Source organism: Corvus cornix, chromosome 26 (genome assembly GCF_000738735.6).
Source record: "Corvus cornix cornix isolate S_Up_H32 chromosome 26, ASM73873v5, whole genome shotgun sequence".
NCBI lineage: Eukaryota > Metazoa > Chordata > Aves > Passeriformes > Corvidae > Corvus > Corvus cornix.
In genome coordinates, this window is record NC_046354.1 from 5,488,650 (window position 1) to 5,500,764 (window position 12,115).

Sequence of the window (12,115 nt, forward strand, 5' to 3'; positions counted from 1 at the left end):
ATAATGATTATTTAAGCCTTACTTACCATATAAATCCATTTCAAAATACACAACATTGTACAATGTACTAGAACATCATAACTTTCCTAAGGCCAAACATGAAAATTGAGAACATCCAGGCTAAATTTCATTGCTCTAAATAACATGAATATGGAGAAGTACTGTTAAGGCTTCCAAGTCACTTAAACCAAACACTTAAAGATTAGAAAGTCTGGATTAGCAGAGCTGGAATTTTGAAGGAATTGACCCTGGAGTTACTGAAATTATTGACTGTCAGTTTTCAGGATATCCTGGAATACTGGTGAACTTGAGAACAGGGAGAATTAATTTCCTTATTGGTTTGAGTTCTTTATTGGGTGCAAGAGTTGACCCCCTCTAGCTCCAGAGCGGAAGAACGACTGGAATAGTCCTGGATAGGAACTTGGAAGGCGATAGTATGGAATACAATTGTATGAACACTGGTGTGATCAAATTAGTTTTATTTTTTTCCATGAGACCATGTGTTTGGTTAAATCAGTTGTGTTGTCCTTGTCTGAGATCTAGAAGTTAAGTGTGTTCAGTATTCTAATTATAGAAACTATTATTGTGCAAAATTAATACACCAATTCACAAATTAGTTCAACTATTAATGAGTGTTTGTAATGGAAGGATCCCTTTCTAATGGTGTCTCACAACCTCAAGCCAAGGGTATGTAATTTTCATTACACGTCTAGAAGAACAAAAGCCATGATTCCAAATGGAGTTATGGTGGTGGCTCGTTGCTTTAGAGGGATCCCAGTTGCCCAATAAACAATGGATATTATGAAACAGTAATCGTTTAAGTAGGACTCAATGAGAGGGTTTACCTTTGGAACAAAGGATCATGGAGCGTCTTAGAGGAGGAAGGAGTCTAGAAAAATAACTGTGGACCTTGGTGGAAAGCAGTGTAATGGTGGAATGGGAGCTCTGGATAAGCCAGTGAATGCAGCTCTGGAGTTTCTCGGTGATAAATAGGGGGATTTTACCTCTGTGGCAGCACGAGAGTAGAAAATTCTGTATTCAGGATCCCACACTCACTGCAGGATTTAAAAAAGATTTGACAACTGGAGAGGGTACAGAGAAGCATCATAAAAGTTCTGCACATGAAATAATGAAATATTTAACCTTAGCAAAGCCTGAGTGGTGAAACCTAAAGGCTTAGGGCTTGGGAGAACTGGAACTGCTCCTCCAGGGACATACTTTGAGGAACAACATTGATTTAAGTGTTGTTTAAACCTCTTAAGGTCTGTTCAGGCTTCTCATTCAGCTGGTTGCTTGATTTATTTTCATTTTTATGGGGAAAAGAAAAAACGAAAACCAATTCTGTTTTGGAGCAGCTTGACTGAGGGTTCTGGCAATCTGGTCCTGGAGCTGTAAAACAAACCACCACTAAAACAGGAATTAATGCAGAGAATTGCGATACTTTGTCTGAAACAGGAAGCTGATGGTGATGATCCTTCAGATTTGACAATACACAGAGGCTCAGTCAGTTGATTTTATCAAAGAGAAAACACAGAGATAACTCAATTACAACACGTAAGTGAGCTTCAGTGGGACAAACCAGAGGTGCTGCAGCATCTGTCAGTCCTGGCGAGCCAAGCCCGAGCCTCTGCTCCTGCTGAGCAGAAGCCAGGCTCAGGTGAGTCAGGAAACGGCATTTCTGACTGACAGAGGATCAGGTGGAAGGGGAAAGTGAAGGATGGTGGTGGATCTGCCATTTTTGGGAACTTTGGGATCAAGAATGGATGGGGTTTTGGGAGGGGAAGAGATATTTTAGTGCTGAGGTTCCTGTTCCCCTGTTGTCAATTCATGTGAAGAAAAGTAGATTAGCCACCGAAGGTCATTAGGAAATGCTGGCTTTAAATGAAGAACTTGTCACATTCATCACAGGGGTCATGTTGTGGAATTAGATAAATTCAGAGTAGGTTATTTACTGATCTCTAATTAGCAATAAAATATGCAAAAGAATTATTTTAGTTTATTATTTATTTTACTAGTGGCAGTGGCCATGCACGGTGCTGCTGTGGTCACCATGGGTGGTTTCTGCTCTTCAGAAACACTGAAACATTGGCGTGGGCTTAAAAGACAATGAGAGTTTCCTCTCCTTTCCTCAGTCTCTTTTAGTGAGTCTCTGTCTGTGCCAGTTGCATACACCCCGGGAATGTACTGGGGATTAGAGCAAAGGTCTGACCCTGGTGTCCTGTGCCTTGAGGGGAGGTGGCAGCAGCTCTTGGGGTCTGGTACCCTCGGACACCCACAGCTGGGTCTGGCCCCAGTCGTGATGGATGCTCTGTTTCAGAGTCAGTGCTGTGAAGTGAATCAGGGATCTGGGATTTGCTGATCCCAGCACTCCATCCATCCCCAGCTGTACCTGCAGTGCTGCTGGTACAGTGGTGTTTATCTGTTCCTTGCATGCAGGTGCCTCCATGGAGAGGAGCCTGGCATCTCCTGTGTGTGAGCCTGGCTGCCTGTTGAGTTTAGAGGTTCAAACCCTGTGTGTAGTTTCTGTCCTCCAGCTTACCTGAGCCTTTATTTCTGTCCATGTGTGGAGCTGGCACTGAAACACTGGGATCTAGAGAGGTGATTCCTGCTGTACACTCATCCTTGGCTGTGGTTCTTGGATGGGAAGGATCTGTGGTTGTGTCTGTTCTCGCTTGCTAGTCTGCAGTACATAACAGAGCCCAGTTTTGTCTCAAATAAGAACTACTCCACCAGGCTTCTTTTTGGAGAGTTCTGTGCATAAGGTGGGTTAGTGCACCCAGGGTCCCTTCTTGGCAAGGAGGAATTCGGGGGGGTTGATGGAAAAATCTCCTCCATTCGAAATGACCAAAGAAGGACTGTTCATCACAAACTGGGTTAGCTGATGATTGGAGTTCCCAACTAATGTTAGCCTTTAACAGGGTCACAGAGGGATTAGTTCCCGTTAGACAGGAGCTTTGTGGCTGACCCACTGCCGGGTGATAATGGGTTTGTGTGGATTCTGCCATCTGAGCTCCAAGTGTGTTTTTAATGTAGTCATAAAACCAGGAGACTGAAAGGGACCTTCTGAGTCACCGAGTGTGCTCCCCTCCTCTCGGAGGCAGCAATCATGGAACACCTTTGCCAAGGCAAGATCATAGATGTGGGAACAAAGAATGTAGGTCAGGCTCACAGGGTGGGCATCCCGGGAAGGGGGGAATTGCTGCAGTTCGCTGGATGAATGTGTTTCTCTGGCAGGAATTGCTAAGATATTCCTTTGGATCTTACTATGAGCTGCTGTCTAGCAAAATAATGAAAGGGCTGTCTCTTCTTGTGTCTGACATGGGAGAGACTGCAAGTAAAATGCTACTTGCAGTTTTCAAAAGATGTTGAAAAAAATATAAGAGACTTCAGGAAAAAGCCGAAGGACTGGAAAGCTGGTTCTGTAAAGAGAAGGAAAAAGGTATTTGTTTATTGAAAAATGTCTTGAAACATTTCTTCCAGGAAGGATTCAGGAATAGCTGCTTTGGCAGCCAGCAGATGAGGGATTTGCTTATAAAGGACATGAGGATAAGGGAAGAAGAAAAGCTGAAGCCAACTAACTTGTAGAACAGCTTACCAGGGAGAGTGGTGATTTCTTGTTCACTTGAATTCACAGAGGTGGGGGCGGTTAAATTTTAATTAGTGAGTTTGGGTGAGGTGCAGGTTTGCCAGCTGAAATGCAATGCTCTGAAGCCTGACATCCCTGGAACAGCTCAGTTAGGAGCTGGAATATGGAAATCACAGAAATAATTCTGCTGACCATTTGTAGTTTGCATTACTGCTTGAAATACTAATGTGATTCTTAGAGTGTGCCTTCTGCACAGCTGGATTTGTCCCTCAAGTTTATAGAAGACTTTGAAATTTTGAAGTCAGTCTCATTTTTGCCTGGATTTGATGACAGGTTTATAACAAGTGCAGGCTAAGGTGGGCACAGGATTTTGTTTGTCCCTTGCAGGCTTATAACAGTCAGGGATGGACAACAGAACACAATAGAGTGTGTTCTTCAGATGAAGAGTCCTGGTGGAGTAAGAACTCCTGATTTTTTTAGGAAATTGATGTTGTCTTGCTTTCTGTGTATACTTAATCTTAGTGCTCAGCATGACTGTTGAAAGACACTTAAAACTGAACTTCTTAAACATTTTTATTCATTTTTTAGAACAGGGAAATCCAAACCAGTTCCTTTGAGGAGCTGGATGGAGAGGGAAAGTCTTATTGATTCCCAGGCATGAGCTTTAGGGAAGTGGGCCTGGAAAGTTGGGGGTGGTGACTGGTCTCTTCCCCAGCAAAGCTCCTCATGTGGCTCAGCAGCTTTGCAAATGAATCCTGCACCACAAAGCTCCCTCTCGTGGTGCTGCTGCCTTTCCAAGGTGCATAAAGGCATTTCTGTCACACACAAATGTCTTTTCATGGGCCTGCAAGTGAGCATCGCATTTGGCTTGGTAAGTTGTGCTTCAAAATGTGTCCAAGATTTTTGTTGAGTAAATAATACACTCGTTAAAGAAGGGTTGAAAGTATCTTGTTTGGGACTTGAGGAACTTGCCATACTGTGGAATAGAGAAAGATAAATATCCTTATTGGTTATATCAACTTTGAGTAGTTTGGATGATCCAAAATAAACTTGTTGTGACTTTAAAATGACTCAGTGACAGTCAGGATGGACTGTGTGCTATACCTGCTGTCATTTCTCCAGATGGTGGATGACTGTGGGTCTGTAACAGTGTCATCTGACACAGTTTGTGTTCAGAGGACGTGCTGTAGTATGTTTGTAAAGCCAGGAGTGGTTTTATAATAATCTAATGTGATCTATTATATATGGCATTCATTTCCCTCAGCTCTGCCTGCACTTCTGCGGCCTCACCTCAAGTCCTTGGTGCAGTTTTGAGCACCACAATATAAAAAAGACATTGGAGAGCATCCTAAGGAGGGCCACGAGAATGGTGAAGGGTCTGGAGAGGAAGCCTCGTGAGGGGCAGCTGAGGTCACTTGGTTTGTTCAGTGGAGACTGAGGGGAGACCTCACTGGGGCCTTCAGCATCCTCACGAGGGGCAGCAGAGGGACAGGTACCAATCTGTTCCCTCTCATGACAAGTGACAGGACCCAAGGGAATGGCTGGAGCTGAGTTGGGAGATGTTTAGGTTGGATATCAGGAAAAGGTTCTTCCCCCAGAGGGTGGTTGGGCACTGAACAGGGAATGGGCACAGCTCCAAGCCTGTGTGAGTTCAAGAAGTGTTTGGACAACGCTCCCAGGCACAGGGTGGGATTGTTGGGGTGTCTGTGCAGGGCCAGGAGTTGGACGTGATGATCCTGATGGACTCGATGGTCCCTGCCGACTCAGCCTATTCTATGGTACTTGCTTCAAAACCTCAGGAGCCAGAGTCAATCCAGTGTTGCCTCTCATTAAGCCAATTTACCATCACCCAGCAGAAGCTCTTCCAATGACTTTCTCCTTGCTAAAAGTGAAACACTTTTAGGGCTGTGAAATGTTTGTTTCTGGCTGATGAACCTGTCTGCCTGATAGGCTGAAGTCACCTACTGAAAGTGCTGTTGAAGAAATGGAGCTCCCAAAGCTTATCTTTGAGAAACAGCTGACGTGCCATCAGGGCGTCTTGGTGTGTGTGTTGGTCATTCAGTCATTGGTAAACTTAAAAGCTGCGGGTGTAGGAAATGCCTGTTGTGGCAGCTTGTGTTGTCTGGTGTCGTGTTACTCTTCCAGCGCAGTAGGTGACTGGTGCTTTGCCAGAGCCAGTGTCTTTGGCCAAACAGGAAAGACTGTCCCCAAACATGCACCAGTCAGTAATAAATAGACACATGGAGATCATGGAGATAATCAGCTAATTCTGGAGCAGGATGTTTCAGGTGCCATGCTGTGGATGAGCTGTTTCTTTAAGATCATGCACATAAATTTCCTCATTTGCTTTCATAAGCAGAGGGGACTAGCCTGCTCTATGCTGTCTGACATGGATTGGGTCTGTGTCTGCCCTAGGCGCCCTTGGAGCTGGATTTCTTTAGTCTGAGCATGAGCTGGAGCCTGTAGGAGCAGGTAGGGATCCTGTTTCTCCTGTTGTGCCCAGTGGCATGCAGGCTTTCCTCTGGGCTCTGCCCAAAGCAGCAGCCTGTGCCAGCAGACATGTGGCCTGACCAGAAGAGTCTCCTGTGCTGTCCCCTCCCTTGCTTGGCTTCTCTGACGTGCTGCCAGTGCAGTAACTGCAAGTGGTAGCCCTGAAGCGCAGCCTGGAGGGGTGACAGTTTGAGAGGTGGTGTCATTGCCTACGTGAGCTGAATTCTTGCCCCTGTTCATCTTATTGCTGGTTCTTGTCCTCTGCAGAGCCTTACTAGAGGATCTGGTTTGGGGTAATGCACAGTCCACCCAGAGACAGCCTTGGCTTACTGCTTAGCAAAGCAGTGAGGCAGCACAGCCCTCTTGGTTTCATTTACTCTCGGCCTAAGCAAAGCTCCCTACAATTCTCCCTTGGGCAGTTTAATTCAGTCCCCAGCATGTCTCAAGGGTCCTGTGTGTCATCGCCACTGTGTTCCCTCCTGGTCTCGGTGCCTGTTTCCTGTCTCCCTCTCTTTGGTACAGAGCAGACTCTGGAGTTGTGACTAATGATGTAACCAGTTGGTTCAGCTTGAGAGTCAGATTTGTCCTGTTGAAGTACAATAATTCAAATCCTGCCCAACTGTTCCCAGTTATGCTTCTCATCTTACAGCTTGAGGGCCCCAAATGATTCATCAAACAAGATATTAGAAAAGAGTGTCAGTTCTCTTCCTCAGACTTGATAGTTTCATTGCATTTGGTTTTCTGGCGTAGAAAATAGGCAGTAAAAGAAGGGTTTGTGTTATTGGCTTTCTCAAGAACGTGTCATTGGGCACCAGACAGTCTTGTGGTTAGAAGCAGGAAAATAATCGAGAAATGTGTCCCACTGGTTGAGGATTGAGTGTCCTCTGGATAATTTGTCATCCTGACCCCCTACCATTGTCTAATTGCCAATTCAAATGTTAATTTCAGCCAGCCTTGTCAAGTTGTGGTGTGCTGCAAGTGCCTTGCAGGATCAGAAAACCTTTATTACCGATTTTGAGGTCTGGATTAGTCAATGCCAGCTTGGTAACATGTATGGATTGGTGACCCTCTTCGCTCTTCAGCTTCACCACGCTCTCAGTGACTCTTGCTCCATGTTTGTTTGTAAGATAATTGCTTTGGAAAGCATTTATTTTCTGCACTAATTTTCACATTCTCTGTGAATCTAAGATAAAAAATATGTGCTTATGATGCTGGTCTTACTTCAGTTGTCTCAGTCCCCCAGTGTTGATCTTTTTCTTGATGCAAAGCTCTGTCTTACTCCTGTCCTACTACACTGGCAGTAGCTCACTTGTGCATTATCTTCATTCTGTAATTTGTGATAACAAGATAACTTTATATATAATAAATTCCTGTCAAGTTTAAATCAAATATAATTTGGTTTTGTGAAGTCGCCTATTGCCAAACCAAGCATGTGCAGTAAATGTCAGAGATCTAAAAGATAAAACGGCTTTATAGTTGTGTTTATAAATTACACTTCAGTTGCAGGTATTTTATCAAAGTAATAATAATCTTTTTTTAAATTGGTCATATTCCAGCTCTTCCTGAATGTTTGCAGCCAAGGAAATTGTCAGGCATTGGCACAGGTTGGCCAGGACAGTGGTGGAGTCACCATCCCTGGCAGTGTTCAGAAGATGTGTGGATGTGGCACTTGGGGACATGGGTGGTGTGGCGAACATGGTGGTGGTGGGTTAGAAGTTGGTCTTGATGATCTTAAAGGGCTTTTCCAACGTCAATGATTCCATGATTCTCTGGAGGCTTACATTGCAGAACAAGTCTTCAGTTCCAAAGTGTACCTGATTTGGTGGTCCCATTACCTATTTTTGAGGCACAGTGAAGGATTCCAAGGGGTAGACAATGACACTCAACGTATCTCACCATTCCTGCTCTCTGACTTGTTCCCAGTGAGGGGATTTGGTTATCAGCACAGCCCTGGCTCCCTGACGGGTCAGAGTGCAGCTGCTGAGCCCCCACCACGCCAAGTTCCATGTGCTGGTGGGGCTGAGGAGGCTCTGGAGGCCGTGGGGGCTCTTCATGCTTCAGGCTCACCTGGCTTTTGACTACTGCAGAAATTTCCTTCCTTTTCCTGATCTTTTGATGGAACCCTTCTGTTTTCCAGGACTGGCAGCCTCCGTTCGCGTGCGATGTCGACAAACTTCACTTCACACCGAGGATCCAGAGGCTCAATGAACTGGAGGTAAACTGGAAAGCTAAACATTACTTCTGCTCCCAAAATGTGTCAGTGTGTTTTTGGGAGGTGATGTTTGCCACAGTTGGCCATGAGCTGACAGCACTCTGGACCTCGAACAGCAATTTCTAATTAGCACGGAAATCCATCTGTTTCAGAACCTAGTTAGAAACATTCCAGGCATAAAAATAATGTTAATGCTCATTAAAAAAGGAACTTAATTTAGGCCTTTTCTACACAGGTGCTTCTAAGTAGTTAAACTGTCCAGGGCCATAGATCTGTGTCTGTGTTTTGCACTCATACAGTGTCTTTCAAAAGGAAAAGAGATGAAACACTTGGAGTGCTTTAAAAATAGCCAGCCTTTTGGAAGAAACAATTGCAAAATCTGGATTCAGTTTGTGGAAATTTGCTGTTCACAAGCACTTTCATTCACTGCTTCAGTGAATTGACACTAAAGGGGAGTGTGAGGACTTCTGGTTGGCTCAGTGCTGGTACCATTTGGGATGATGGTGACTCTGTGCCTAATTATTCTCCTGATTCTTGGTTTCTGAAGTCCTGACGTGGTCATGAGAAGTGCTGGGGAAGGGCTCAGATGCTGGCTTAGAATGCTAAGAGGGGGATTTGTGTGACCACAGGCTGTTCAGAGCTCCCTGGAGTTTGCAGACAAGCTAATCTGTACAGACATGGCCAGTTTTTACCTTAAGAACAGAAAACGTGCTGAAAATAAAATGTGTCGAAATTTAAGTTACTGCTCTTACATAGCAGCAGTGCAGTGATCTTACTGTGGTAATTGCTGTGCAACCAGCCAGGCTTTCCCTGCCCTGACCCATTTGTGTGCTTAAAAGTGAAACAAACACAGTTGGGAGTGAGAAGGAGTAACAGAAAAAAAAACCCTTTAATTTTTTTTTTTAATATTGATTTATTTTTGGTTTATTGCAAATAAACCAAATTGTAATAAACTATTGCAGTAATTAATGTAATAATGCAGCAAATCTGGACAATGCAGCTGGTTTAGGGAGTCTTTAGCAGTAATAACTTACCTTTTGGCTGTTCTCAGAAAGTACTTTTCTGAGTGCAGTAAAAGGTAACAAAAGGTGACTCAAGGAAACATGCAGATACCACCAATGGTATCTGCATGGAATTTATTTTTCTCCACATGATGAGAGGGGGAAAATGCAAAATGACTCCTGCAGAGGGCAAAGCTGGGCAGGCAGCTGAGTCTGCAGTGCTGTAAATGTTGGGGTACAAAACCTACATCTGCTTTTAGCATGCAGTTCACTTGTTTGGTTGGTTGATTTCAGGCCCAAACTCGTGTAAAGCTGAATTTTCTGGACCAGATTGCAAAGTTTTGGGAGCTTCAGGGATGCACACTGAAAATTCCACATGTGGAGAGGAAGATCTTGGATTTATTTCAGCTTAACAGAGTAAGACCATTATGGAAAAACTTGTCCTGAAAAGCTGCTATGTTACTTCAATTCCTGGGATGGTATCACAGCTGGTCAGGGGAGGTTTTGGGGTATATCTAAGCTGGAAAAAGTATTCCTTTGTTTAAGCTAACAGAGCTAATGGGACAGTAAGAGTAAGAATACGTTATCAGGAAAAGTAAGTAATACATTATCATGGAAGTTTTCCTGTGAGCCTAGATCACCTTAAATTTACAGCTCTTCTTTAAAATTGAACTTGGGTATACTGGTCAAGAATAAGCTTAGGCTTAACTGGAGAAAGTTCCTGAACAATGACAAAAGTGAGAGAAAAAAATTTTCCATTAGAAATACGGAAGAAAAAAAATCCAATTACTTTTAGGACGAAACTTGTTAAACTTGTGGAGAATTTCATGTATACTGATAGTAAGAGATGGGATTCTCTGACCCCAAGGATATGTTCTTTCTCTTTTCTTTATGTTTAGGGCAGTTTTTATTGGGAATTTTTGAGCTTATTTTGTAGCACTTCTTCCGGTGAAAAGAACTGAGTGTCCTGTGCTGGAAAGTTGTGTTGGGATACAAAGTGACAAATTGCAGCCAAATAAGTTCTCAGAGTAGGCTGAGCGACTGTTTGCACATGGAACAGAGGTGCTGATTTATTTGTAAAGTAATCCAACAAGTTTGGAATTCCTGAATAGGTTATGTTTTATATGTTCCAGTTATTGCCTTAAAACAACTTCAATGTTGTGGGGTTTTTTTAAATCTGTATTTTTTGTGGTTAAAATGTCAGTTGGGATGTTGTCCTGCCTTTTTCCTTGAACGTGATAATTTTGCCATTAAATATGTGACTATTTTATTTTCACTTTTTAGCTAGTTGCAGAACAAGGAGGATTTGATGTAGTTTGCAAGGAGAGAAAATGGACCAAAATAGCCACGAGGATGGGCTTTGCTCCTGGCAAAGCTGTGGGCTCGCACATCCGTGCGCATTACGAGCGAATTCTCTACCCCTACAACCTGTTCCAGTCAGGAGCGAGTCTCTTGGTAAGCTGTGCTGAAACCACCTGCAGTTCACTTAAGGTAACAGCCAGTCTATGAGGGTTCTTTTAATTTCTGGAGTGTTTGTGAAGCTGCATTCCGTGCTTGGTGTCATTCAGGTGACTGACCAGATGCTGTGTTCAGCAGTTCGGAAAGCCATGGGCAAACTTTTCATTAGAGGTGAAGTTTTTAGCATTAGTCCTCCAGGTGACCTCTGACTCCTGCTTTGAACAGTATCTGTTGGTATTTTCTCTCTCCAGTTTACAGAAGCCTTGTGATAAGGGACATTTAGACTTCCTGCAATGATTTCTGTAATGCCAAGTACTTCTATATTCATGGAACATTCCAGGTCCATCTCTCTGCCACAACAAGTGCTGTGGTTCTGTGTCACATGCCTAGAGTGACTGAGGGACTGTGCCAAGCCATGGCAGTGTTGTGGCACGTTCACTAAGGGGGACAGGTTGCAGAAAGCTTCCTGGCTGCTGTAGTGATGTTAACAGTGTGACTTGGGATTTTTTCCAAGCATAACTCTTCATCCTTCCTAGTCATCAATCTTTGATTTGGCCATTAAACCAAAATTCAGGGTTGATTGAGAGTGGAGGCCATATAATCTCTAATGAGGAATAGGTCTGTTCTTTTAGAGCAGCAGTCATTTATTTGGAAATCCAAAATTGGTTGCAGTTGTCAACATCCATTTTTATTTCTTTGAAATGCTCTTTCCGTGATGATCTTTCAAAGACAGGAGTGCTGACCTTTTTTAAGCAATAAATGCCCTAATCCTGTTACAGGCATATCTCCGTGTACAGAAATCAACACAGGCCTTTACACAAAGCTACTGAAATGAGGGAGGGATTTGATGTAAGTCCAGAGAGGTTAGAATTAGACTTTTTATTTAGGCAGTGACAATCACTTCTCAGTGAAGAACAGCTAAATTCTGCTGGCCCTTCAGAAAAGGGGGTCTTTTGCAAACAGGATAAGAACAAAATTGAGTTGAAGATAAAAATCTTCATGCTAAGGAAACTGCTAGATCAAAAATATTTTGGCTTCCTTCAAACATTCCTGTTAAGTAATGGAAAGCAGCACCACTTTCTAAAGGCATTTAATTGAAAACTTGGCATTTGTATTAGGTCTGAAAATTGTGATTTCTCTTTGGGGTTTTTATTGAGCTTGTGTGTTTGTTACACCTGTCTTCGCTGCCATATTTTTGAGGTACCATTGCACAGGGAAAGATCTAATTAAAAGTTGTGAAACAGTGAACGTGGTACCATAGTATCCTGGAAATGGAAATTTCACAAGAGCGTCTGTCACGCAGTTAATACTCACTTCATGGTTTGCTCAGTATTAAACCCTTTCAGAAGAGGGAAAACCTCCTTAGAT

General features: G+C 43.4%; 1 protein-coding gene across 1 annotated transcript in view; it reads left to right on the top strand.

Annotated features, from left to right (window-relative positions):
- Positions 1 to 12,115, top strand: part of KDM5B (lysine demethylase 5B) — a 55,732-nt gene that overhangs the window by 3,790 nt on the left and 39,827 nt on the right. The window contains exons 2-4 of the mRNA XM_039565231.1: positions 8,214 to 8,291; positions 9,584 to 9,706; positions 10,574 to 10,744. Of these exons, the coding sequence (XP_039421165.1) occupies positions 8,214 to 8,291; positions 9,584 to 9,706; positions 10,574 to 10,744 (372 nt within the window). The remainder of the gene's footprint in view (positions 1 to 8,213; positions 8,292 to 9,583; positions 9,707 to 10,573; positions 10,745 to 12,115) is intronic.